At 33.0% G+C, this 25260-nt stretch overlaps 2 protein-coding genes and 1 long non-coding RNA gene across 9 annotated transcripts; 2 read left to right on the forward strand and 1 right to left on the reverse strand.

Annotated features, from left to right (window-relative positions):
• The first annotated feature begins 40 nt into the window (after positions 1-40).
• LOC146934248 (uncharacterized) lies at positions 41-6282 on the forward strand. Of its 6 annotated transcripts, none has more exons than XR_015007717.1 (8): positions 41-475; positions 1719-1815; positions 1920-1973; positions 2069-2162; positions 2341-2536; positions 2756-2846; positions 4748-4888; positions 5519-6282. It is a non-coding gene; the product is annotated as an uncharacterized LOC146934248 (long non-coding RNA). The 6 variants fall into 6 exon arrangements; XR_015007716.1 differs by having other exon boundaries at positions 59-475; positions 2053-2162; XR_015007720.1 differs by having other exon boundaries at positions 59-475; positions 2053-2162; positions 2759-2846.
• An 818-nt stretch (positions 6283-7100) lies between these two features.
• Positions 7101-12504, forward strand: LOC146934249 (uncharacterized). 2 transcript variants are annotated; one of them, XM_085706125.1, is made up of 7 exons: positions 7101-7348; positions 8344-8682; positions 8770-8925; positions 10145-10482; positions 10721-11228; positions 11575-11622; positions 11753-12504. In XM_085706125.1, the coding sequence occupies exons 1-7, from the start codon at positions 7270-7272 to the stop codon at positions 12274-12276; spliced, it is 1992 nt and encodes a 663-aa protein (XP_085562251.1). In that variant the 5' UTR covers positions 7101-7269; the 3' UTR covers positions 12277-12504. The 2 variants fall into 2 exon arrangements, with proteins under 2 accessions (XP_085562251.1, XP_085562252.1); XM_085706126.1 differs by having other exon boundaries at positions 11575-11607.
• Positions 12505-12836: 332 nt separating this feature from the next.
• LOC146934250 (protein LURP-one-related 8-like) lies at positions 12837-13973 on the reverse strand. Its single transcript, XM_085706127.1, has 2 exons — positions 13574-13973; positions 12837-13288 (listed from the first exon to the last, which is right to left on the reverse strand). The coding sequence occupies exons 1-2, from the start codon at positions 13871-13873 to the stop codon at positions 12884-12886; spliced, it is 705 nt and encodes a 234-aa protein (XP_085562253.1). The 5' UTR covers positions 13874-13973; the 3' UTR covers positions 12837-12883.
• Between the last annotated feature and the right edge of the window lie 11287 nt (positions 13974-25260).

A 25260-nucleotide genomic window follows, 5' to 3' on the forward strand; every position in this document is an offset into this window, starting at 1 on the left:
GTTTTACCCCTACAAGCAACAATCACTCCTAAATAGCTCCTATTGTTCTTTCTGTTGCAAACATATTCGTTTCCATCGTTCCAATCACATATTGCAGTGAACCATGCTATCTCCTTCTCACTTTTCCAACACTGAAACTCCTCCCTCCCCTCAGGAAAAAAAAACACCGAACCCTTTTCTATCATCTTCTTCCTCCTCCTTCCTCTCATTTACCCCAAAATGTTACCGTCGTCTTTCTCATCTCATCACTCCCCTTCACCAATTCTCTCTGTTACGGCGTTACCCTCGCCGTCGTCCACTCTCATTTTCACCAATTTTCAAAAACTCATGTCTGAAACCTCTTATCTCTTTCAATGTTTACAACTACGTTATCAAACACCTTTTAGAACCTGAATCACTTCCTTGGATGGTCGCATTCACTGTCTCAATATCAAGAATGATTAGCGATTGAAGGTCTCACAAGATGGCAGATCTGGTAACTTTCAGTTTTACGATTTTTTTCAATTTAGTTTTTTATTTTATTTTGATTTGTTCTTGAGATTTTCAATTGATGCACTTCCTCTGGTAAGTTATTTTGAATAAAGTTTGAATTTTTATGTGATTTGTTATGTTGGTACTAATTAATTTTGGTTTTGGAATTTGAAATCACACCCTCGTAAAACCTCCAATCACATGTTTTTAATCCCTTTTTAATTATGTCATTTAAGAACTTTGTTTGAATTTGATTATGATATCTCTGATTAGGGATTGAAGATGCTACTATATATTTGATTTTAATTCCACATCTATATGATGATGTTGTTGCTGTAATTTTTTTTCTAACTTTGTTATTCAATTATATATTTGGTTTGTTTGGAAGTGAATTGATATTTACATAAATTTTACAATTGTATATTATTGATTGATACTTTATAATCATGTGTCTTTTTTCTTTTCAAACTCACCAATATGTCGATTGATGCAAACCTTTAATGATTGTGCTTTCCTCTTTACTCTGTGTTTACAAATTGAAAATATGATAGCCAAGTATATTTGGTTTTTCTCACAAGGCATTGAGATTTGCTGTTTTCTTTATCTTTAGCTATATGCCTTTATCTTTCACTCTGTTGCAAATCTAATCATTTAACATTTCTTATATTACAAATCAAGGAAAGAAAATCAAATTGTACACCAGTATCACCTAGATGGTGAAAGGTAGACCCTATGGTAAGTTTGTATTTTCTATTATAAAGTATAGAAAAAATAAATGAAAAGAATAAGATAGAGGGAAGCCAATCATTGCGTAATACGGATGTTGTTTTTGAAAATGAAATATTTGGTTTTTCTCACAAGGCATTGAGATTTGCTGTTTTCTTTATCTTTAGCTATATGCCTTTATCTTTCACTCTGTTGCAAATCTAATCATTTAACATTTCTTATATTACAAATCAAGGAAAGAAAATCAAATTGTACACCAGTATCACCTAGATGGTGAAAGGTAGACCCTATGGTAAGTTTGTATTTTCTATTATAAAGTATAGAAAAAATAAATGAAAAGAAGAAGATAGAGGGAAGCCAATCATTGCGCAATACGGATGTTGTTTTTGAAAATGAAATAAGGATGGCTTTGACAGTGGGATAAGATTTGGTCATTGTTATGCTATGAATTGCTAAATGGTTTTAGAGTGTGCAATCATATTTTGTAAATTGTAATCATGCTTTATGGTTTCTTTATGCAGCAATGTTGTTTGCCGATTAATTGAAACTGAGGGTGGTTTAGCTCCTTTAGTTAGTATTTTGAAAGGCTCACACATAGCTGGAGCTATTGCGGGAAATGTATTATTTCATTGTTTCTTATATGTTAACTAATTCTGGCAAATCTCAAATATAAAATGGAAAACTTAACAAGGTTTTGATTATGGTATGATGTGATTCTACAGTCGTTGAACGTACTTGCTCAGATATTAGATCCCAATAAAGAGATGCAGTTAAAGGTTTGTATCACATATTGTGCGCTTATTTAGACTTTCATTTTTTTCCTGATTGATTGTCAAGTACATTGATTCTTTTCAGTTTTATGATGGACCAGATAATGGATCTAAGAAGGCATTTGGTGGAGCCAAAGATGATGGGTCAAAGAAATTAAGTAGTATTAAACAAGCCGTATCGAAAACAAACCCAAGGTTAGCTAAAAGGATATGAACCACAGTTTCTGAAAGGGTGTAGGTTTTTTTGCTGTTAAAATTCATCTATTTAGAGTTACAAGATTGATCTGCATTATATTTGATTGAGTAGCATGTGATAACTGCTCTTAAAAGTTTAGTTAACATTGGCTTATTTTCTCTTCAATAAAACATTCAGGAGTGATATACTGAACTAGGTTTTCACTGCACGCTTTATGGAGTTTTAAAGTCCTCTTCGCCCAGTTTACAAGAAAAGGCGGCTTCTGTAATCGAATTTGTGGCATTGACTGACCCAACACTGAGTCCGATTATTTATGTGGATATTGAAAATGGTCTCAATTCTACTTTTCAGCAAAATCTCTTGAAAATTTCGGGTAAAAAATTTCTTCTCTATAATGCGTGGCTTATTTCAATTTTCACTTTAGAATGTTTAGTAAGATTATCATATATGTTTCAATTGAGTGTGGTTTTTTTATAGTGTGGAAAAAGGCTTCTATTTTTAGTTATTATTCTTTAGTACTATTTATATGGTTCTAACCTTCATCTTCTTCTGTAGATAAAAAATTGACTCATTATTTATTATGCCTATGCAGCAGAGACAGAATCTGATGTGGAAGATCAGTTTTCAGCAGCATATGCTATTGAACTTGAAGAGGCCGGTCTTGCAATATCTGCAACATCCCGGTTAGGATCAGTTATTATGCACTTTCACTCTTTTTTGTCACTGTATAATGTATAGGAAAAGCCATTTGAAGTGAGGAGTTAAACTTTATTTATATGAAGGTAGATATGTTGTGTTTATGGCAATATCCCACCTTTTGAGTTTGGATTAACCCAAATAATTATTGTGAGGATTGCAAATGTGTTTGATATGTGTGAATATTGATGTTGTTTGAACTGCCATGTTGCAACTTTGGAGTTTTGGAGGCCTATATTAAAAACTTCAAATGCATATCATGATGTTTTTGCTTTGAACGAAATGCCTATGGTATGTCTATGTTGCACTTTTCATTTTTTCACTCAATGGATGATCTTTACTTGAGAACAAATATGTTGTACTTTTCCTTTGCAATAGCTACGTGTCTATCTCGATGTTTCTTTTGGCTCTGACAGGGTACTGATTCAAAATTATACATATATGCTCTCTCTGTTTTTATGTTTTTGTTGAGGTGTCAAGTGATACATATTTGTCAAAAATATAAGGTTGACTTATAAATGGTAATTATTCTCAAAACTCATGAATTAAGCTCCTGAACCATATTGCATCAAAAAAAAAAAAGCTTATGAACCATATTTGTTTTAAAACTATTAATCAATTTGTGATTGCTTAGTTTATATTTCTCTCAATTTGAAATCATGCAGTTTTTTATAAGTGTGATTGTTGCTGCCTATTTATAATATTTGAAATTGCCTCTTTAGTTTTATTGTGTGAAATATTATTGATTTTATGATTGTATTTGCTTTTGGTGTATGTGAAAATATATACGTGGATTAAAACACCTAGGTTATGGTTGTTGCATGAGATTAAAGCCTCTAAGGTTAGGACATAATCATATATGCATGAGATCAAAGCCTCTGAGTTAGAAGTATCGAAAAACAAGTTATTTTAGGCCTTTTTGGATTGGCTTATTTTCGAACTTATGAAAATAGGTTATGCAAGTAAAAACTTTTTTTGTTAATTCGTAAGTACTCACTAACAAAAATTGAATCTTCATAAGCTGTATTTTTTCATAAACTGCCTCTACACAAAAAAACGTGCCATCACTTTGAATTGAAGACTCTATTTCTAGACTTTCAGCCCATGCAAAGCACATGTCTTATCGTTTGTAATTGAAACCAAGATAACTAATATTGCATATTTCTTTTTATTTTGGTCAAATAGTCTAATGACTTTCTAGCCACTAGGTTATTTGACTAATATATATCACTTATTGATGTCTTTTAAAGTCGATATTGAACGGTGCAGCCATTCCCCTCCCCCCCCTCCCCCCCCCCCCCCCCCCCCCAATTTTGTATCAGTATCTGTTATTGCTCAAAGCAGAGTGGTAAATTAGTGTCTCTTATTTTTCCCGCTGCTCGCGCGTATTAGCAGAAATCGATGATAATATTTATCTAAACTGGCCGATAAGATCTGGAAAGTGGTAAATCTATGGTAATTGATCTATTTTTTATTTTTCCTTTTTTTGTGCAATCAGCTTCATGAAATTTACTAAAAATAGTTGGTCATTTGTGTGTTAATGGTTTGAGAAATTGTGTTGTGTTCTTAGAGACACAAGGACACGCTAAATTAGTGTTTGTTTTTATTGATGTTTTTTTAATGTTAATCAGTGATGGCTGTTTTTGTAGGGGGTTAAGATCCTCTCCATTTGTAATTTGTTCCATTTGTTGCAATTTGGAGAGAGATAGACAAAAAAAAAATAAGTGGTGGGTCCTATCACTAAGTGGATCCAACCATCATTAATTTTTGTGTGTCTATCTCTCTCCAAATTGTAACAAATGGAACAAATTACAAATGGAGAGGATCTTTACCCGTTTTTGTAAGCAATTTAAACTATTAGTAATTTTTTGTTTGTTATTTGGTTTAGTTTCAGGGAGGGTGTGTAGACACTGAAACATTGAGGACAATGGTTCCTCATGCTAGACCAGTTACAAATTTTGATAATTCACCGTCCACAATCTCATACATTGATAAAGTTGGGAGAGCAATGAAATGTTATGTGTTGAAGGTAAGAATATGCAACTGCATCAAATTTAAGTATAAAATAATATAGTATGCAAGGTATATGTTTAGAGGAAGTAGAGTTGTTATGTGTCAAAGTTAAAATGTAGCTACTTTGACTAAGAGATAAAAGAAATTAATTAAGAAAGACCCATGTTCATTGAAAATTAAAGGCGTAAATCAAATGCAAGAGGTATGTTGTATGGCATGAAACAAGTATAAGGTTGGTAAGGCTGGTGCTGTTGGTGATTCTTTTGGTATTGTTACCCCGTGACATATCCAAGATCTTGGTTGCCTTTGACAGTAACAATTCCATGATATATTTGAAATATTTGACAAAGTATGGTTAAAGAAACACAATGTAAATAAAGATAGAAGTATCTTTGAGTTGAGGTACTTAACATTGTCGAGAATGAGGGAGAGAGAGAGGAATAAGAGTAATTCTATGATCAACATAATGTAAAAATTTCAAAGTTTTATTTTGTAAAAATTTATTTGTATTTTTACCCTAAATCAAATCTTAAGGTCTTATTTTCACTCATATTTATAGTTCATTTCAAAGTCCATCATCCAAAAATCAGTGCTTCTAATATAATTATTATTACAAGTTGATTCTTCTTAATTTTTTTGTATGTAGACGAGAATGCAAGTACCGCCGTGTTTGTTTTATGAGTGGAGTTGGTGACTCCCGCCCCGGGAGTGTCTTTTGAGGTAATGTTGCTGCTATCCTATGATGTTTCAGAGTGCTTCGGCTGTGCGGTGGTTCGAGTACCGTTTTTGGTGCTGCTATCATGATAGAACAGCAGCTGCTGGTGCTGTTTTCTGTCTGTTGCGCAGCATGTCTGCTGTTGTTTTGGTCTGGGCAGCTGCTGTCTATGTTGGGAGCTTTCCTGGGGCAGTTTTGGGTTGGAAGAGGCATAGCTATGAGATTGAATTTTGATGATTGTAATTAGATTTCAGAGTCATAGCTTACCCATGGTTGAAAATCATAGCATGCAAACTGTCTCTGGGATAAATTGTGCCGATCAATTGTTGTGAGGTGTAAAATGAATATATCAAACTATCACGTGCAATGCAAAGCTGAAGGAAACATGCTCCTGAGTTGCATATCAAACAGTTATAGGTGCGGTCACAGAAAAATATTATGCTTTACCAGATTTTGTTTCAGAATCTATTTTCCAAATCAAATTATTATTACAGTGACTTAGGCCTATCATGTAAAGTAATTGTGGCAAAACTTGACTTTAGTTGAAGTTATTTTATTAAGATGTATGTATTGTTAGTTTCTTATTAGTTAGTTATAATCGTAGTTTTATCGATCAAAGGCATTTGATGTACAAATTTCGAACTGAATGTTAATATACGTGGAAATCAATGGATAATGGAATAGCTTTCTTATGATAGGGTTTGTTTTTATTTGTTTTTTGCAAGTGGTAAATACACACCTCACGTCTACATATAGGTCATTATTGAATTAACGACTGAGTTTCTAATAATGATTAAAAAAACAAAATGAAAAATATTTGAGTTTCAATATTGGATCCTTTCAAGTTTCAAAAAAGGCAATTTCCTAAATATGGTGTTACGACCATTCTAACATCTAACTTCTCCATGAATTGAAGAAGAATATATGTTTAAGATCATTATACCGAAAAAGGGACTATGATCTTAAAATATTATTTATTCTAAAAAGACATAAATAATTGAATTGGATCCTTTCATGTTTCAAAAAAGGCAATTTCCTTTGGTGGTCTCATTTGCGATGATTATCAACAAAAGTCAAGGGCTGTAACTGAAACACGTTGGTGTATACCTCCCAACTCCTGTCTTCTCACACAGACAATTATATATGAAATACTATATGACAATCATGACATTCATCTAAACTATTTTGTTACTTATTACCGTCAAATATTACCTTCCATATGACCCGTGCGTTAGCACGGGTCGATGGTCTAGTTGATAGAAGAAAGAAAAAAGTCAATAGAAATGGATATAACCCTAAGAAAATGGATAAAGGCACGTGAAGGAAGTGGCAACAACCCTAAAACGAATACACCGAAAAAAGGGGAGAGTGTAAATGAAAAATGAAAAATGAAAAAGAAACGTAAGATTGGGCTCACGCACCGGAATATTCGAAACGGACGGACTATATGAGAAGACATAAGATGATTTCCCGAAAACTATATATACCTATCTTTTTTCTTTCTCCTAAATTTGCCCTAAAACATTTTCATCAGCCGCAACGCAACACCATGTTTTCTCATCTCATCTCTACCAAACACTCTTCTTCACTTTCTTTACTAAACACAAACGGCTTTAGGTTTTCTCTTCTGTTCAATTGACTTTCATCCTTCTCACGTGTCGGCGGCTCAATCACCTAAATTCATGGGATCTGAGGGTCTTGGTAGACCCTCACACTCCAATTCAATTCACTTCTCTAACTCCTCTTCTCTAATCCAAAATGGTTCGTTACTTCTTATCTTTACCCCAATTTCATTTTTCTATGTTAATATTGTTCTTTCATTTTATCTTTTTTTTATTTTTAAATTACTATTACTTTGAGTCTCGCTGTCATTAGCTTCTGTATGTGCTATTTTGCTGATTAATTGACAAAACTATCAAACTTTATGAAAATTGAATAATTTATAATTTTCTTTGTTTTTATAAGAATGTAAATTTTTCGATGTGATCAATTAGGCCTCGTAATTGTCATTTCCCTTTTTTATAATTTTTTGTGTTATTCTGCTGTCTATGACCGGGATATTCATGATTTCAGCACGTTCATAACTGAAAACGAACCTATTCACGACTGATCCAAATGTAGTCAAGATAGTGTTTTTAACCCCCTTTGTCACTATCTGTATGTTAGATTTAACTAAAGGTTGAATTAGACACTGACACTTCAAATTGAAGGCGTGTCCGACGCTGACGCTGACGCGAAACCGAAAACCGAAACATGCGGTTATATTTGTTTATTATATTTTCTCAAATTATTATCGGCGTCGAAGTGACACCAAATTATTATTATCTGTCTGTTAGATTTAACTAAAGGTTGAACTGTATGTTTCATACGGACAAATCTAGTTGTTATTATTATGCCAGTTGTATCTATTTAGCACCGACCCTTCAGATCGTAGGCGTGTCTGGCAGTCCACCATATTAGTGTCATTTTTGTGTCCGTGTTAGTTAAGTGTTACGATTCTGTGAGAACTCTGCCAAGTGTTATTGGGTAGTGGTGGAGATGCTTACTTTCTCAAACAGTCGTGACTTTGACTGTTTTGACTATTCCTCGAGTACCACCCACGGTTATTAGTTTCATGTATATCGCAGCGGTTGAATTATCCATTTTACGAGGTTTAGCAAACTAATGACAGTCTTCTTAACTTCGGAGATATTCGTCATCTTTTTGTTTTATTATCATTATTTCATAATCTTATTCAATCAATGTTGTTGTGCCAGATGTTGCAAATATGAAAGCGTCTGCCGAGTTTTCCTCCTGCAATGAATTTCTGAAGACTCAACCATGTAAGAGTTCCAATCAGTTTCCTCATCTCAAGGGTGAAGATTTGTCTAAAAATAAGCTCAGCGGTGATGGAAAAAGTTGTGCTCTAATTACTTCCACAATGGAAGGTGTATCATTACAACGAAAATCAGCAAAATCTAACAGGACTAACAGTTCATGTTCAAAAAGGCCGCGGATGCCCCAATTAGATGATTATACGAACCCTAATGGAACTGAAGAGTTAAAGGATAGTTTCGACAGGCTTGGATCACATAATCTGAAGTGTTCTTCTCCAGGTATTATTATTATACTCTAATAAACAATCTGTGGCTTTCTGTATACATGTTCCTAACTTGTTTTTCCTTGATTTTCTTTTGGAACAGAGAAAGGTCAATTACCAAAGCAGAAGGGAAATAATAGCAAACGTGGTGATAAAAAGAATTTTAAAGTCCCTTCTTCAAAGGCTAAACTCGAGTCATCCTCTATGAAAATGGCTACATCAAACTTCAATTCTGCCAGTGGAGGGAACACCTTTTTTGGTATGTAATGTAATTATCAGGGCTATTGTTCTCTTTTGTTGCAAATCTCCGGTAGCTTCTATTTCTTCATAAACTTTTCATTCACGTATTTATATAAACCGCTTCAATCATACTGTGATTGAAATGAATGATTTAGTATATAGCCGCAGACTTATAACCCTTTTTTATCTGATTTATGAGTTTGTACTTTACAGCAGTAATTATTCGAGCTATTTGACGATTCAGGTCATTCCATTTAATGTTTGGGCAAAACCTATCTAAAGTTGTCTAATTGACTATTGCTTGTCTAGGTCAATTTTTTTTTCTTTTTTGAAATATAAGGAAGTTTTTTTTTTTTGAACAATCAAAAATAGAGTATATAAGGAAGTTCAAAACACATCTGGGGATTTCTTTATAGGAGTGTTATCAATCCTGGATAGCGGCTGACCCGAAAAATGATATAGCGGGATAGCAAAGAATGGGATGGCAGCTATTTTTTAAAATTTTATACAACTTGTATAATATATATATATATATATATATATATATATATATATATATATATATATATATATATATATATATTCATGAAAACTCATCAACGGGCTGCAACTTACCAGTGAGAGGGTGAAAGATGACAGTTGGGGTGAAACAGAATGAGAGAGGAGATGGGAAAATGGTATTATGGAATTTTTTAACTGAAAAAATTCCCAACTTACCCAGTCAAAAAGCCATAACGTGCTTATCCAGCTTAAGAGCTACCAAACATGTTTATATTGATTTTAAGAGATGCATTTTAACCACTATATTGTTACAGTAATGCCTTGTTTTCTCCTGAAGTTATTCTTTCTTCTACTATTTTCCAGGAATCTTGAAATCAGTGTCATTTGAACTATGTTATTTATGTTTAGTTGTTTGCTCTTGTTAAACCTCAGAATGTCATTTATTTTGGTTTAATTATAATTTACAGTATTAATCTGAGCTTACATTTTATCCGAGCATTATCAAAATAATGGCATCGTAAATATGATATTATGCCAATAATGTGTTCTGATCTTTCATACCATCATCAAGCTACAACTCCAAGTAACAAACATGCTCTTTTGTTTTATTGATTCTTAAGAGTTTAAAGCTGACATCATTTACCTGAATGCTTGTTTTTTTTTTTTATTTGTTGCTGCAATTACTGAGTGGAGTAGCTTAAATTAATTTCAGTGGATTTTTTGGAACTGTTTGCTAGGTTCTTATGGTCTGAAACATGATTTTCATGATATCACAAAGCTCATGGATGAGCCCCCGTTAGATGAGCTCCTTAAGGGCTCGTTTGACTGCCCTGCTAGAAGCAAAGATAAAGGAAAGAAAGCATCGAATAACAATGAAAGTTTTTTGAGTTCAGTTAGAAAGGCTTGCTCTATCATTCAGTTCCCCAAACCTGTTCAGTCTCAAAATATGGAGATGGATTACTCCTCCAACAAGAAAATGTCCATTTGCCAATTTAGTCCAGTTTGTGCATTAGAAAACGTTGCTAATGAGGATAAAGAGCAGTCAAGCTCAACAGATACGTCTTCATGTCAGAAGGTTAGTATGGAATGGTTTCATGTATACATTCAGTTTCTGCTTTGGTAAAATAAAATTTGAATTTATTGGACTGCTCATGAAGGCTGCACCATCATGTTTGATTTCTTTGATCACTAAAAGGAACTTACTGCTTGTGCTTGGCCATTTATGCTTAATTTAATTTACTTCTACTGACAATTGATCTCTATGTAATGTTACTGTTAATGTGTTTTTGTACTTACTAGTGCTTGACATCCAGGATCCTTGTAGCGAAACAGAATGTACAGCTAGTCCGCTTGACTTTCCATTATGTCAACCTACGGATGTATTAGAACGGATAGCACTACATCCCTTCCGAGATTTTGAGTCTTTGCTGATTGATGTCTCCAAACTTTCGATTAGTACAAAGAATAGTACTGATCTACGTTCAGGCAAACAGGTATCTCGTCGACCAAGCTTGCCATCCTTCCCATGGTCACATGCTTTTGGTGGCAATTGTAGAACTAGCTCTGACACGCCTAAGTTATCAACAAGTAGAAGCACGTGCCAAGGTAAATGGGCAAGGATAGGTCTCATTGCCAGTTCTACAGATATTGACCGCAGTTCGTTCACAAACTTCGATTCATTTAGTTATGATCAGAGCCTTGTTCCCTCATCTGGAAATTCAGAAAACAAAGCTTTTCAATCTTTGTTAGCTAATCTTCCTTTCCGTCGATTGGATTCTTCGTCTCCTGTAACATGTTCTAAAGATTTTCAGGTTAATAAAGGTAATAAAAACTTAAACTTCCTAAATTTTGAACTCTATATCTACTTTTTCTTTGGGTGAACTTCCCAACTTTGGCGCACATGATCATAGTAGTTATCCCGTATACTAAAGAAACACAATTAAAAGGAATCAACCTATTTTCCATCAACAACATAGTCCATTTCGGATATCCGACAAAAGATATAAACTGAGAACTCCTATTCCCGTTTCTTTAGTGTAGAGGGACTAATATGATGACACATGTCAAGGTTGAGGATGTAACTTTCTATTTAGTCGTCTCCCTCCCCCTCTCGCTTCACTTTCTCCCTTCTGGAGTCATCTAACAGATATCTATCCTGAAATTGCAGAATTTGGAGGCCAAGCTGATACTAAAGAAAATGGTATGATGTTATTGGGTAAAACACATTTTTTGCAATTGGACACTTGTTTGAATATTTCTGTACATGGTGTTTTATTTTACCTAAATAGGTTACTGAAGTTGCTTTTATAGCAATACCTCCTGCTTAACATTTGTGTTTGCAACAGATGACCGTAGCCCAACGGTATTAGCTGCTGCACAAACTCTCTGTGAAATTAAAACTCATCCACTTCGGCAGAGCTCAGATGGAATTTTAAGATGGCAAAGGAAACCTTTACACAAGGCCATGAAAACTTGCTATTTTAAATCGAATGAGAAACTTGAAGACGCACCTTCAACGTCAGTTTCACTGGTTGGATCGAACATGATGGCTAGGAGTGTGGAGCAGATAACGACCTCAAAGAAGCCAAGGCTTTCCACAGTTGAGAATAAGAATAGCGGTCACTCCAATAATGTAAAGAAAGGAGCCTGTCCGTGGCCCACATCAAAATCAGGTAGATCATTACCCCGTACACTAGTTAGGGACTCTGTTGTAGAAAACAAACGTACAAATGGGAGCATCACCAAGCAGCAACATTGTACGATGATGCCCCCACCTTCAAGGGATTTGGATAAGGCTTATGATGGCCAACATCATGTCGGAAAATTAGTATTGATGGATTGGAAAAGGGGAAGGGACAAGTCAGATTGATCAACCATTATTGACTGTAGACTCAATAGCAGCTAGGAGCTGTTGTGTGATTAGCAAATGTTTAGATTATTGAAAAGGCTGCTCTTTGTATATATTTATTGTTATGTTGTGACCGCAATGAATTTGTTGCCAATGTCTTGTCCAAGGGCAAACATGATTCAAATGTTGTAACATTAAAAGATAAAGCACAGGTGTATAAAACAGCATAATTCATTGCTTATTCTGTGATTTTGTGGGTGCGTGTCTGTTATGAACTGTATCTGCTATTGCCAGCTTATAGGAATAAGGCACAACGATAGAATACATTTTTAGTGCAATCTATACCCCTTGTTGGTAATGCTTGTGGTTATTTGTGGGTTACTTATATGGAATTATAACAATCAATTTTCATTCTTAAACAGCAGTCCATTGCAACCACTTTGGTCTAGCGCAAGTAATTGAAAATTTTAGGATACCAAGTTCAATTCCTTCTCGTAAAAAAACAGGACTATTTCAATTGTGTTTCTTCTTCCTATCTGTGCTGATTAATTAAAATGCTCTTCAATGATATGCAAGATACATAAAAACCGAAATTGGAAATAAATATATTATTACTCCATGATGTGTGTTATGTAAACATCTGATCCAGTACTAAAACAAGTGCCATAGCAAAACCAGGATCAAACCCTGGATGAACAACTAACTGAAAAACTTCAATCCCAAAAGACACGTCTTTTGTATTGGTCTCCTTTCTCTTGAGTTCAGCTACTGCTCTCTTGCTCTCATCCAACACCTTACACGTTCTTCGTGCATAGGAACCTTCCACCGTAAACGCCGCGTGTCGTTTATCTGAGTCAGAAGCTACACGGTGCACATATGCCTGAACATTGGTATTACCGTTTAAAATATTTACACTCTTCCTTACACAACAAACAGGACTCTTTCTTGACCTTTCCAACTTGCCTGTTTTTCTCGTACTATGGTTCCCAGTTTCTCCTTCATACACAAACCAACTATCTCCTAATCCAAGCTTCTGCAATCAAATCACAACATGCCATTTATACTATCAAGGAGATAGTTTGAGTGTCACTCAAAAACCAACTCATACTCAAAGACCTGCTCGTACCATTTTATAAAATCATAAATGTCATTTTATGTATGAATAAATCACCCACAATTTTTTAAATTAGTACGAGCAGGTCTTTGAGTGAGTTTATAATTGACGGTGTAGTATCTAAATCTAATAACTAACTCATTATACTATCAAGTAAAGGCTGTAAGCAGTTAAAGCATAACAAAGATGAAGAGGAAATGATACCCTTTGGCGGCGCAAAGAGAGAAGAGAGTTTCCTGAAGCATCCATAAGAACAACTTCATGGGGGTGCAGGGAGTAATTATCAACACGATACACAAGGTTTCCACATGAATCTATGACTGTGAATCCTTTACAATTAATTACAAGGGATTTTTTCCAAACTGTTAGTGATGATGATGATGATGTACACAAATTTCCTTCATTTACAATAGGATACCTCTTTCTCTCCAAATTATGCTCACCTTCATTTTCCTCATGAACCACTGCTCTTGACAAAAACTTGAACCTAGGAAACACCCTCATAGATATGATATGTTTTTCTTCACTTCAACCTTTGTGTTGTGATCTTAGTATTTAAGAATGTGTTGATGGCTACTTAGCTGCACTATATGTTTCAGAGGATCATTCCCTAATGTTTATTGTATTATTATATAGCATAGCAGCAATGTATGCGTGTGTGTTCACACAATATCGCGTTTTTTCTAAGGTAAAAATGAGTACTAAGATGACGCACGTTGGTCCACAAACTATGCTCATAGGGTGGACAAAGCTAAGCACACGGGATTTTTTTGGAAGCAAGAAAGAAGAATAGACACGGAATGTTGAATAGGACCACATGCATTGTGCTTCTTTTACCTATTTTAACTTCTTTCTTTTTTTACAACTTGTAATTTAGAAACATAAAAGGAGCTTTAAGAAACAAGTTGAGGTATATAAAGATGGCTAAAAGACTAATGTGTAGCTATATAGAATAATTCTAGGTGTTCTGTCAAATAAAAATTCCAGGTGATCATTATTTGATGATTTGTTCATCTTTATTTGGATTTTTCGATGAGTAAGGAATCATTAAATTAATTAGTGAAGGAATCAATTATGAAAGTTACAATAAGCGTTAATAATAAGAACTCTCTAAAAACTAGTACTACTAACTCTACAATGATGATATTTTTATTATTGTATAGATACAATTTAAAGATGAACCTCGATCATTTCACTTTATACTTACCCATGTTACCAAGATCGTTGGATCTACCGAGAGATCCAAAATCGAGTTACGGAAACTAGACTTCAAGTTTTAAGGTATTGTTCACTTTGGCTTGATAATGAGTACTCGCAATTTTGTTCTTCCTAGATAATGTTGGTTGGTTTGAAGAGTGTAAGTGTTGTTTTTAAGTTTTTTTTTAGCATCGATTTCTAGTGTATGTTTGATGAATGGAGAAATCACGGTACAAAATCACATTGAAAGAGAAGCTACAAATGGTAGCTTTACAATTTTACGGTGAAAAGAGCAGCAAACGTGAGGCAGTGGTGGTCCACCAGGTAACCAAACGCAATGTAAGTATTAGAACATCAACCATTAATTTGAGGTTAAAGAGCTATATCGTTTGTAGGTCCTTGATCATGTATACATTCGACCCCTACCTTACGCGTCAATGTTCCGGTCTCAAGTCCACAACATTGTTTTTGAGGTATTATCCATTTTGTATCTTGTGTATGTCTCCAAGATTTTATAATTTGTAAAAGACATCGTAAAGTTTATAGGAGTATGAGTATTGTTTATAAACTACTCTTAATTTCAATTCCGAAACAATGTCAAGAAAAAGGACTAAGATTTAGCGTGTGTTTGGTTGTGAGGTGATATAATTGATTTTGATTTTGTAGAATTGATTTTGGTTAAAAATAATTTTGACTAAAAATGATTTGTGTTTGGATATATTCATGTAAAAGTGAGTTGAATTAAAAATTTGTGTGAAAATCAATTTTATAATCAAAAACTACAAATTCAGGTTCAAGAAGAATCGATTATAAAGACATAAACAATTCTACTCGACAACAACCAAACATTTCAGAATCAATTATACACTTTAAAATTAAATTTGGTCTTTCAAAAAGCGGAATCAAGCATATCAATTTGAATTATAAATCAGCAAGAGAGGATCTTATAGGAAGAAATTAATAAGTTGAAAAATGTTTCCAAAAATTAGAGAAAGGGAAATTACTATTTAACAAAGAAAAATCTATTAATAAGTTGGTCTTATATGTACGATTAAACCAAGAAAAGAACTGTGTAAGAGAGAGATATTTCATGAGATTCAACAAGAAAACTATCGAGAATCCATTGAACAGTGACACGTGGGTGGGGCGGCAAGGTATAATAAAAATTCGAAACACCTATATCTAATCTTGCTTTCAAAGGTTCTTTTGCTAATGATGTTTCTTTGCTACACCCACCGCTGTCTGTAATCTTTGGAAAGAGACGGAAATCAGAACATTAGAATGAGATCAAATTTGTAGTATTCCATTTTTTTTTTTGTTGATACAAGTAGTATTCTAACTTTTAAACCACAATTTTGTGATTAAATCAATTTAATTACATTGCCACACAAAAATAAAAAGAAGGGCATAATGTCAAGAAAAGTTGAAGTGGAGTGACCGACCACAAGGACTTCCAACCTTCAGTTGGGTCCAGATGCAAATTCCACGTGATATATCTGCAAATATTTCAAGCAGAGTGGACCTTATGCCGTAATTTTGACAGTGAAAGCAATGACTTATCGAGTAATTTCTTCAACCAAAACAATTTTTTGTACTCTTTCCTTTATTTCAATAGTTATTTGTAACAAAAAAAAAAATATTGTCTTAGTTTCTTAGTAATATTTGTATTTTAAATATAAACACTAATGCCCTACTCACAGTCACAACTACGTCCTTTTCTTCAAAACAAACAAAAATGACACAAGCAAGGTCTCAAGCAAGTAGCAGTTGCAACGTTACATTACAAAATTGTCTTTCATAAAAACAGTAAGATAAATAAAAGGAGTTGAAAAAAGAGAAGCTTATAAATAGTCATGGTATTGTAGGAAAACAAAATATCTTATTGGTATTGTAAAATAAAATATAAACGCTTACGAGTCTTCGTTCAAGCGAAAAGAAATGTCAAAATTACGAGGTCGGACGCTGTGACTGGAGTTTGAACCTCAATCCCTGTATTTATGTATATAAATTTTAATAGTTATTTGTCATTTCGTCTATCTACCAAAATAAAAATATATATAAATGAGACCATTTTTTTTGTTTAATATACTGACTTGTATTGCAGGACTAAAAAGTAGTTTGCTTAGACATAAAATTTTAAACTATTTTTTCCAGGTAAACTATAAGCGTGCACACATTCAGTTCATATATATTTTATTAATATGAGTTAAATATGTTTTTCATCCCTACGGAAAGAAAAAAAAAATCACTACGAAATGGAGATATTCTAATTTAATCTTTACTTAATTTTTATTATTGTTATAATCCACTACAAAATATTCCAGCATTCAATTTTAATACCTTCTAATTGTGATCTTCACATAGTGGCGGGAGGATGGAATATTCAATTGATAAAGGCTACTTTTCTCCCTTTTGAAGTCAAGAAATCCTTCAATTCCTCAATAGAGTGGGTGGATTCTCTGTTAAATCAGCGTACAAGTTCCTCAAAAAAAAGACATGAGATTATAAATTCTAATCCATCAATCATACCACAAGAAATAATGTTTGGTCTAAACTGATGTGGCGTATTTTGCATAAAAGATTACCGGTAAGGGATGCTTTGTTTAAGAGGAGTAAACTGTCTCCCTTTGTGCTGCTTATTTGACCAACACAACGAGACAATCGATCATTTATTCATGGATTGTGAATGGTTCAACCATGGGAGTTTACATTCTCTACCAATAATGAGGCAGGCTCCCTTGGTGCTAGCCACTAGTTATTCATGGATTTGGAAAGTAAGGAATAAGGGGGGTGTATTGGATTAGGATTCTATGGGATTTTAAAAGACTTTTTAATTATGAAAAAGTCTTGTGGTATTCAATCAAGACTCTTTGCAATTTTAAAAAAGTCTTGTGGTATTCAATCAAGATTCTTTGTCATTTTAAAAAAGTCTTAAGGTATTCAATCAAGACTTTTCATCACTTAAAAAAAGTCTCATGGTATTCAAAATCATTCAAATTTCAAAGGATTGTTTAATAAATTAGATTTTGATGGATTTTATGAGATTGTCTAGTGAAATTTTAACAAAAAAAAGTCTTTCATGAAGACATAAGATTTCTTGGGATTGTTTTTCTTTAAAAGTTTTTACTATCTCTTTCTTATCCCTTCTTCCTTCTCTCTTCTCCCTTCCCTCTCTCCTCTCTTTTCTCCCTCCTCTCTCTCTCCCTTCTCTCTTCGTCTCTCTCTTCTCCCTTCTCTCTCTCTCTCTCTCTCTCTCTCCTCTCTTTTCTCCCCCTCTCTCTCCCTTCTCTCTCTCTTCTCTCTCTCTCTCCCACTTCTCTCTCTCTCTCTCTCTCTCTCTCTCTCTCTCTCTCTCTCTCTCTCTCTCTCTTCTCCCTCTATCTCCTCTATTTTCTCCCTTCTCTCCTTCCTCTCTTCCCCCTCTCTATCTCTCATAAAAATAAAATAAAAAATAAGAGCATGTATTCAAAATATTATGATAGAGAGTGTGTTGTAATCATTTATTTTCAATGAGTACTTAAATTCATAAAATCTTTTGAAATCTTATAAATCCATACAATCCTTTAAAATCCTTTAAAATCTTATGATGTAAATCCATTGAAATCCAAATTGAAAATTCTGATTGTCTTTTAAAATCATGAAAGTCGTTAAAATCCTACAAAATCTTTTAAAATCTTTGAGACTTTTTTAAGCAAAAATTGTCCTTCAAAATCCTAATCCAATACACCCCCCTAAGAGATGTTTTGAGGGTGTGGACATACCAAATGCTATAACAGTTTGCAATAGAGCTGTGAAAGCAATCCATGAATTTAATTTGAGTGATGGGCTTCTGCAACAGGTAATTACTCAACCCAATTTTGGTACCAGTATACTACCTCCGTCCCAATTTAATTGACACAATTTTGTTTTTCACACATATTAAGAAAAATGTATAAATAAAGGGGAAAGTGGAATATCTTGTATTGGGAATGATAAAAGTAGTATTATTTAGTGTTATATTGTATTGGGAATGATGAAAGTTGTATTGAAAATTGAAATAGATCAGTTATTTTGGGACACTTTATTTTAGAAAATGGGTCGGTTATTCCGGGACGGAGGGAGTATAATTTTAGATGGACTCAACCCGCAATTGATTTTTTTGAATTGAATGTGGATGCAGCGGAACCTAATGAGGACGGTAAATGGGGTATGGCAAGCAGTGATAAAGGACGCAGAGGTTGTTTGTGTATGTGGATATTACCGGTATCAGATGTTGCAGAAGGTATGGCAGGCAATATTGAAAGGAATCGAGCTTGCGAACGACTTATTGTACCTCAAACTTACTTAGTGAAGAACCAGACTCATCTAATGACTCACAACATAGATATCTTACTTAGGAGAAATAACTGAATATTGTAAAAGGCTACATTCGTTTTAGTACTTTAGAATTTCCATATATACGAATCAAGCTGCTCATTTCTTAACTAAATTTATTTGTTGTTACATCTTGTTCTGAATTTGATTGGGTTGAAGAAATCCCTCCTTATATTTATGCTATTGTGCCTTTTGATTTATTTTCACCTTTTTTTAATCAAGGATTTATTGTCACCTTTGATTTAATAAAAGCAGTCACTTTAACAGAAAAAAAAAACATGTATTTTAAAAGTAGTTTTTTTTTTCTAAAATGTTTAGAACATTATAAAAAGTTCTTTCCCAACAAATAAGCTCAAAATTTAATATTTTTATTCAGATTTTCATTACTTTTGAAATTTAAAAAAATTATATTTAATTCATCAAAAGTTAAAAAATTCTAAATTTAAGTAAATGAACTTTTTATAATGTTATAAACAAGACTGAAAAAAATCATTCAAAAATTTTGCAATTTAAAAATAATTAAACAAATTTCGATTTTTCATAGACTAAAATTGCATGTAGAATTTTTTTTAGGGACAAAAAAATTAAGTAACAAATAATCTTAGAAGGTCTTCGTTTTATAGGGACCAACAATATATTTAACCATGTTAGTAAAAAGGAAAAAAAGAAACAAGAATGAAGGGACATAAACCAATACCTAACAAAAGAAATAAGGAGGCTTTCAAAGATAATTTTGAAATAACATTAGAACAAATGTTGTAACCACCGTCAATATTTTTTACTTGCCATATTTTCAATTTTTTCTTACGAGCCAAATTGAGTAAAGTTGGCGTCTCCAACATTAGTAGGTGGAACAATATCCTCCTCGGTAGTCAAATTGCAAAACTAGCTTTTTGCTAAAACCAGAAGAAATGCAGAAAATAACATAGCAATAGAAAATATTGTAGAAAACAAATCGTAAATCATGGTCATAATATTGGGTTAAGAGCAACCCATAAAGAGAATTTACACCACATTTTTATACAAAATCTTACGGTATATGTACCAACACATCTTTATCCAAAATCTTAATTAAGTACCGACTCTAATATCAGGGTTGGTCATTAAAAGAGCTCAGGATATCATCCTCAAATGACCAAGAACAACTACACAAATGAGTTAGACACCACACCTTAACCCAAAATTTTAAAGTCTTTAGTTTATAAATCTTTTCACTTATAAATTGATGAACATTCACTTATTCATACGATATGATGAGACTTTGTATACCAACATAGTATAGCAAAAACATAGATTAACAAGAACAAGATAGTAAGAATCGTGCGCACAAAAATTGATCATGGGGTTCAGACCAAAGTTGATGACTGACATCTCCAAAAGAGCAGCTCATTCAACATAAATCAAAGAATTCACTTTCAATTACTAGAAAAAACCCTTTGGTTATTGTCCCTTTTAATGCTCAAGATGAAAAAAGAAAAATCAACAAAGAACTCAAGTTTTCTCAAATCCTTGGTCCTTTACTCTATTATTTTTTTTTCTTGATTCTCTCTTTTCTCTTGGCAATAGTGTTTCCTTAACTTTTTTTCTCTTTCTCTTTTGTTATGTTTCTTTTCATTTATTATGCTTCTTTTGTTAACCTTTTTGGTTGTTTATTTTTCGCACTACTGATTTCTCATGCGCTTAATTTTGGATTATATAATCTCTTTTTTTTTTCTTTCTCAAGAAGGTAAATTAACCCACCCAAATTGGCAACATGGAGAATCGAACTCGAAACCTTGAGGAGGAGCTCACTCACAGGTCACAAGCCAATTCCACAAGGCCAACTCAAGCGGGACACACTTCTAAAGCCCAAACCATCCAAAACACACCATTTTTCATATTTTATAATCCAAATAAGGTGCGCGAGAATATTTAAGTGTGAGATTAGAAATTATGAACCTTTTTTTACATAGCAACCACACTTCCATATTTTCCCAACTTGGTATTTTTGGCCATTACTTTTCACACCTTATGAGTTTTTCATCCGCCCTATTTGAATTCTAAAATCTAAAATATTTTAACGTGTTCTTGAGGTTTTTATTGGGTGTTTAAGCCGTTCGGATTATATAATCTAAATAAAATAGGGTGCGCAAGAAATTAATAGGGTGGAAAAAGAAGAAGAAGGTATTTTTTTCTTCTAAGGAATAATAAATCCAACATTAAAAAATAAGCCCAAACTTAAGGAAGATCAGAAGGCCCAACAAAAAGAAATAAGTCTAAGATGTCTTTGATTTACGAGTCACACCCCACTTTTATAAATTACTAGTATAATGCTAAAAGATTTTTAAAATTTGTTTTATGAGAGACTATTTAATATGAACCCTGTCCAAGTTAGTCCGATTTTTGTTTTGTTATCGTCAAACTTTATGAGACACATGGAAGAACAAATCTTGTGCATGAATGCTACGAATTTCAATGAGGACTATTTGCTTGAAGACGTGTATATGGGATAATACTTTGGTGACATAATGTCACCGTGACATTAAATCTGGGCCACACAAAGGGTTGTGTTGTGTGGCCCAGATGTGTTGTATGAGTGACATTAAATCTGAGCCACACAAAGGTGTGTGTTGTGTGGCCCAGATTTAATGTCACGGTGACATTATGTCACCAAAGTGCCACCCGTGTATATGGATCCTTCATCCCCCCTTTACCCTATGAATTAAATCACGAAAGACATCCACTCTGAACGCGTGGACTAGCTAGGATAATAGAAGGACCTTTCCAAGTATGCATGCATTCCTATATTTCTTCACACATTAACAACCTCAGTCAAGGTCAACACCAATTCCATGACTACTTTATGCATAGTTCTCACCTCATTGTCTTGCTTAAGTCTTAACGTATTTGCTCATCCAACTTTCTTGTTATTTTCTTTTCCTACTCCTCTTTTCTTTGGAAAAGAAAAAGAGATCCAACATTTTAATTTTGGACGTACAAGACCAAGAGAAGCCTTATCTATGTTTTTTTTTCTTTCCCTTTTTAGACTTATTATTGAAGACTTTAGGTATCCCAAATTCCCAATAATGCTTTGAATGGTGGTAATAGTTCACTTTTGAACATAATAATGCATCTCTCCCTATTTTTTAAGGAACGAAGCAATCTTATTTAACGTCCATTTCCTTCCATCGGGTTATAGTAAAAGAATGCAGATATGCTCTTTGTTAACCGTTCTTTTATTTTGTTTTCTTAAAAGTTTTGTTAATCATTCAAATGATTATGAATGGGTTTCGAAACTAATGGTTCAAGCTTTTCCTTGTAGCATCATTACCTATCCAACTTTTATGCCCGACTTACTCTTTTTTTAAAGGGTCATGCTAATTTGCGCTCTTAAGGCACATGTTAAGCAAGAGTAGAAATATTTTCTAAAGTTTTGGGCATTCAATTTATTACACATTCAAAAATTAAATTCAATGCAAGTTATTATATTTGATTCATTAACTTGTGTCTTAAAGACACAAGTTAGCTTTTCCATTTTTTAAATAACTCATTAAAAAAACCAACGATTCAACTAAACAATTCGTAACGTGGATAATCTGAGTTTTTATTTATTTTTTATAACATATCTAGCTTATATGGATCATCTTTTTCTATTTGGTAAGCAAGTATTGTCTAAAACAATTATGATTTTAGTTAGATCATAAACTCGTAATAACCAAATACCCATTTCTATTTGTAAATAGAATAATAAAATTTGAATGGTGGAGCTCCTCCCTGGATATTTTTTAAAAATTCACCTAAATAAATTTCTTTGCTTCTTTTACAAGGAACAATAAGTAAATGACAGTGACGTGGGAAAAGAATTAAATTAGAGAAAAATATACTTCCTCCGTCTTCAAATATAAGCAAAATTGATTTTTTAGGTTCATTCATTTAATGATGTATGTTGTCCATATTATGAACCACATACATCATTAAATGAATGAATCTAAAAAGTCAATTTTAATTGGGTCATGGTAACCAGTGCCCCCGGGGGCACTGGTTAAGGAAGTTAAAAGGGTAAGTTTTAAATTAAAAATGTCACTTTTTATACTTTTATGATCTTGAATGCACAAATTCCAATGTAACATTACTACATTTGGCTTCCTTAACCAGTGTCCGGGACACTGGTTAACATTTTCCATTTTAATTACTACCTCCGTCCCTAATTATAGGGCCCTTTTGAAAAAATAACGGGAATTAAGATAGTGGATATTTGTATTAAATATGTTTGTAATTACTATTGGTTTTACAATTTTATCCTTTAAGAGAGAGGGTTGGTTTATGTTTTCAACATGTTATTTATTGTTGATTGAAGAAAAAGATGTATAATAAATAGGGGCATGTATGTAAAGAAAAAATTAATGTAGTTGGAAATAACAAAAGGGTCTTATAAAAAGGGACAAAAAAAATTCTCAAAAGGATCTTATAATTAGGGACGGAGGTAATATATTTAGAAACTAAAGGGAGAATAGATTTACACTTTGTTTGGTAGAAGAGAAATGCTGAAGAGAGAGATATCAAAGAGAGAAATAGGGGAGAAACTAGCATTTTCTCTTGTTTGGCACACACATGAAAGAGAGAAGAGAGATAAATCTGAGATGGGGCCCACATGGTTTTTCTTCTCTCCAAAACAGCAGAGAAAGTCTAGAGAAGTTGCTCATTTTAGTATTTTTACCTTTTCACCCTTTAATTTGTGATGTAGTGCAACACGCCTATGTTGTTGTTATTATATCATCATGTGACTTTTTTTTTCCTTGGGTTCAACCATTAATTATTTTATTGATTAAATTATAATTAAGTAAAAATAAAATAAACTCAGTTTAATAATTGAGGCATTTCAATTAATTAATTAAATTAAAATAAAAATAAAAATAAAATAATTTGATGAGAGGATTTTTTAAGGACATTCTTGTACTTTCAAAAATAATCAACACTTCTCTCTTCTCTATTTCTCTTCTCTCTCACTTGTACCAAACAATACATCAAATCTACTCTATTTCTTACCTCTTTCTCTCTTCCCTTACTCTCTCTCACCTCTTTCTCTCTTCTTATTTTCTTCTCGCAACCAAACGCACCCTTAGTGAACAGGTGAGGTGGAGATTCAAGAATTTGTCAAAAAAAAAAGAGGGCATTCTAGAAGAGTATCACGCAAAAGGCTCAGAGAAGCCAGGGACCCACCAAATGCCTTCAAGTCAGATGCTCACCAACTCCTATGAGTCCTATCCTCCCAAAAGTTAAAGCCATATAGGTAGAGATTCTTTCTTTCCAAAAAAAAAGTAGAGATAATAAAAAAAGGACAATTTTTTAATACATTTGTTAACGTTTCTCATAAAATTAGTCCTACTTTGGCTCTGTTTGGTAAAAATAGCGGATAGTTGATAAACTAGCTGATAGCTTTTAGCTGATAACTGATGACTGATAAGCTAATTGAAGTGTTTGGTAAAATTAGCGGTTTAACTAGCTGATAAATGTAAAATGACATAAAATGGTATTATTAATTCAAAATATAAAGTTTATATAACTTGATATTTAAATATTCAGGAATTCTTAATTCAATTTTGTTTTTTAAAAAGTAATTGAAATTTATAAATTTAATATATCTTTTATTCACTAAAAAATTTATTTAAGTATAACGAGGTATATATACTTTTTTTGTCAACGGAGGTATATATTTTTTTTGTCAACAACATAAGGCAAGAGAGATAAGTGGAAGTATTTTGTCAAAAAAAAAAAGATAAATGGAGGTATATATTGTCAGCAACATAAGACAAAAGATAAATTGAGGTATATATATTGTCAGCAACATAAGACAAGTGAGATAAATAATAACGAGGGATGTATTTGTCAAAAAAAATAACGAGGGATGTATATTTATTAGGGAAAAAAAACGAGGGATGTATATTAGGGAATTGTAGGTTTGAATTAAATTATAATAAAGGGTAAAAATGGATTTTAGATAAAATAATAGGGGTAAAAGTGGAAGAAAATATGAGAAGCTATAAGCTATAAGTTCAAACGCTACTTGGAATAGCTTCTGAAAAATAGCTTATAAGCTCGTGAAATAAGCTATAAGTTCATGGTCAAAAAGTGTTACCAAACAGATTTATTTTTGTCAAATAAGCTTATAAGCTAGAAGCTAAGAGCTAAAAGCTCTTTTTTGGTGTTTACCAAATAGACTCTTTCTCTAATGTTGTTGATCTTATATCGTTATTGAAGCATCCAATTTTATCGTCATTTCACTTTCTCTCAAACTTAATATAACATCCTCGTATAATCAATTAGATCAATAAATCAAATTCAAAGATTAATGTGCTGTAAAG

Source organism: Medicago sativa, chromosome 4 (genome assembly GCF_051527215.1).
Source record: "Medicago sativa cultivar Bolivia chromosome 4, Bolivia_mono, whole genome shotgun sequence".
In the NCBI taxonomy this organism is placed as follows: Eukaryota; Viridiplantae; Streptophyta; class Magnoliopsida; order Fabales; family Fabaceae; genus Medicago; species Medicago sativa.

Bases quoted from the DNA above. Each gene is read 5' to 3' on its own strand.
- LOC146934249 (XM_085706125.1), top strand. From the start codon at position 7,270: ATGGGATCTGAGGGTCTTGGTAGACCCTCACACTCCAATTCAATTCAC. The intron at 8,683-8,769 runs GTATTATTATTA...CTTTTGGAACAG, and splicing joins TCTGAAGTGTTCTTCTCCAG to AGAAAGGTCAATTACCAAAG. The intron at 10,483-10,720 runs GTTAGTATGGAA...CTTGACATCCAG, and splicing joins ATACGTCTTCATGTCAGAAG to GATCCTTGTAGCGAAACAGA.
- LOC146934250 (XM_085706127.1), bottom strand. From the start codon at position 13,873: ATGAGGGTGTTTCCTAGGTTCAAGTTTTTGTCAAGAGCAGTGGTTCAT. The intron at 13,289-13,573 runs GTATCATTTCCT...ATTTGATTGCAG, and splicing joins TCTCTTTGCGCCGCCAAAGG to AAGCTTGGATTAGGAGATAG.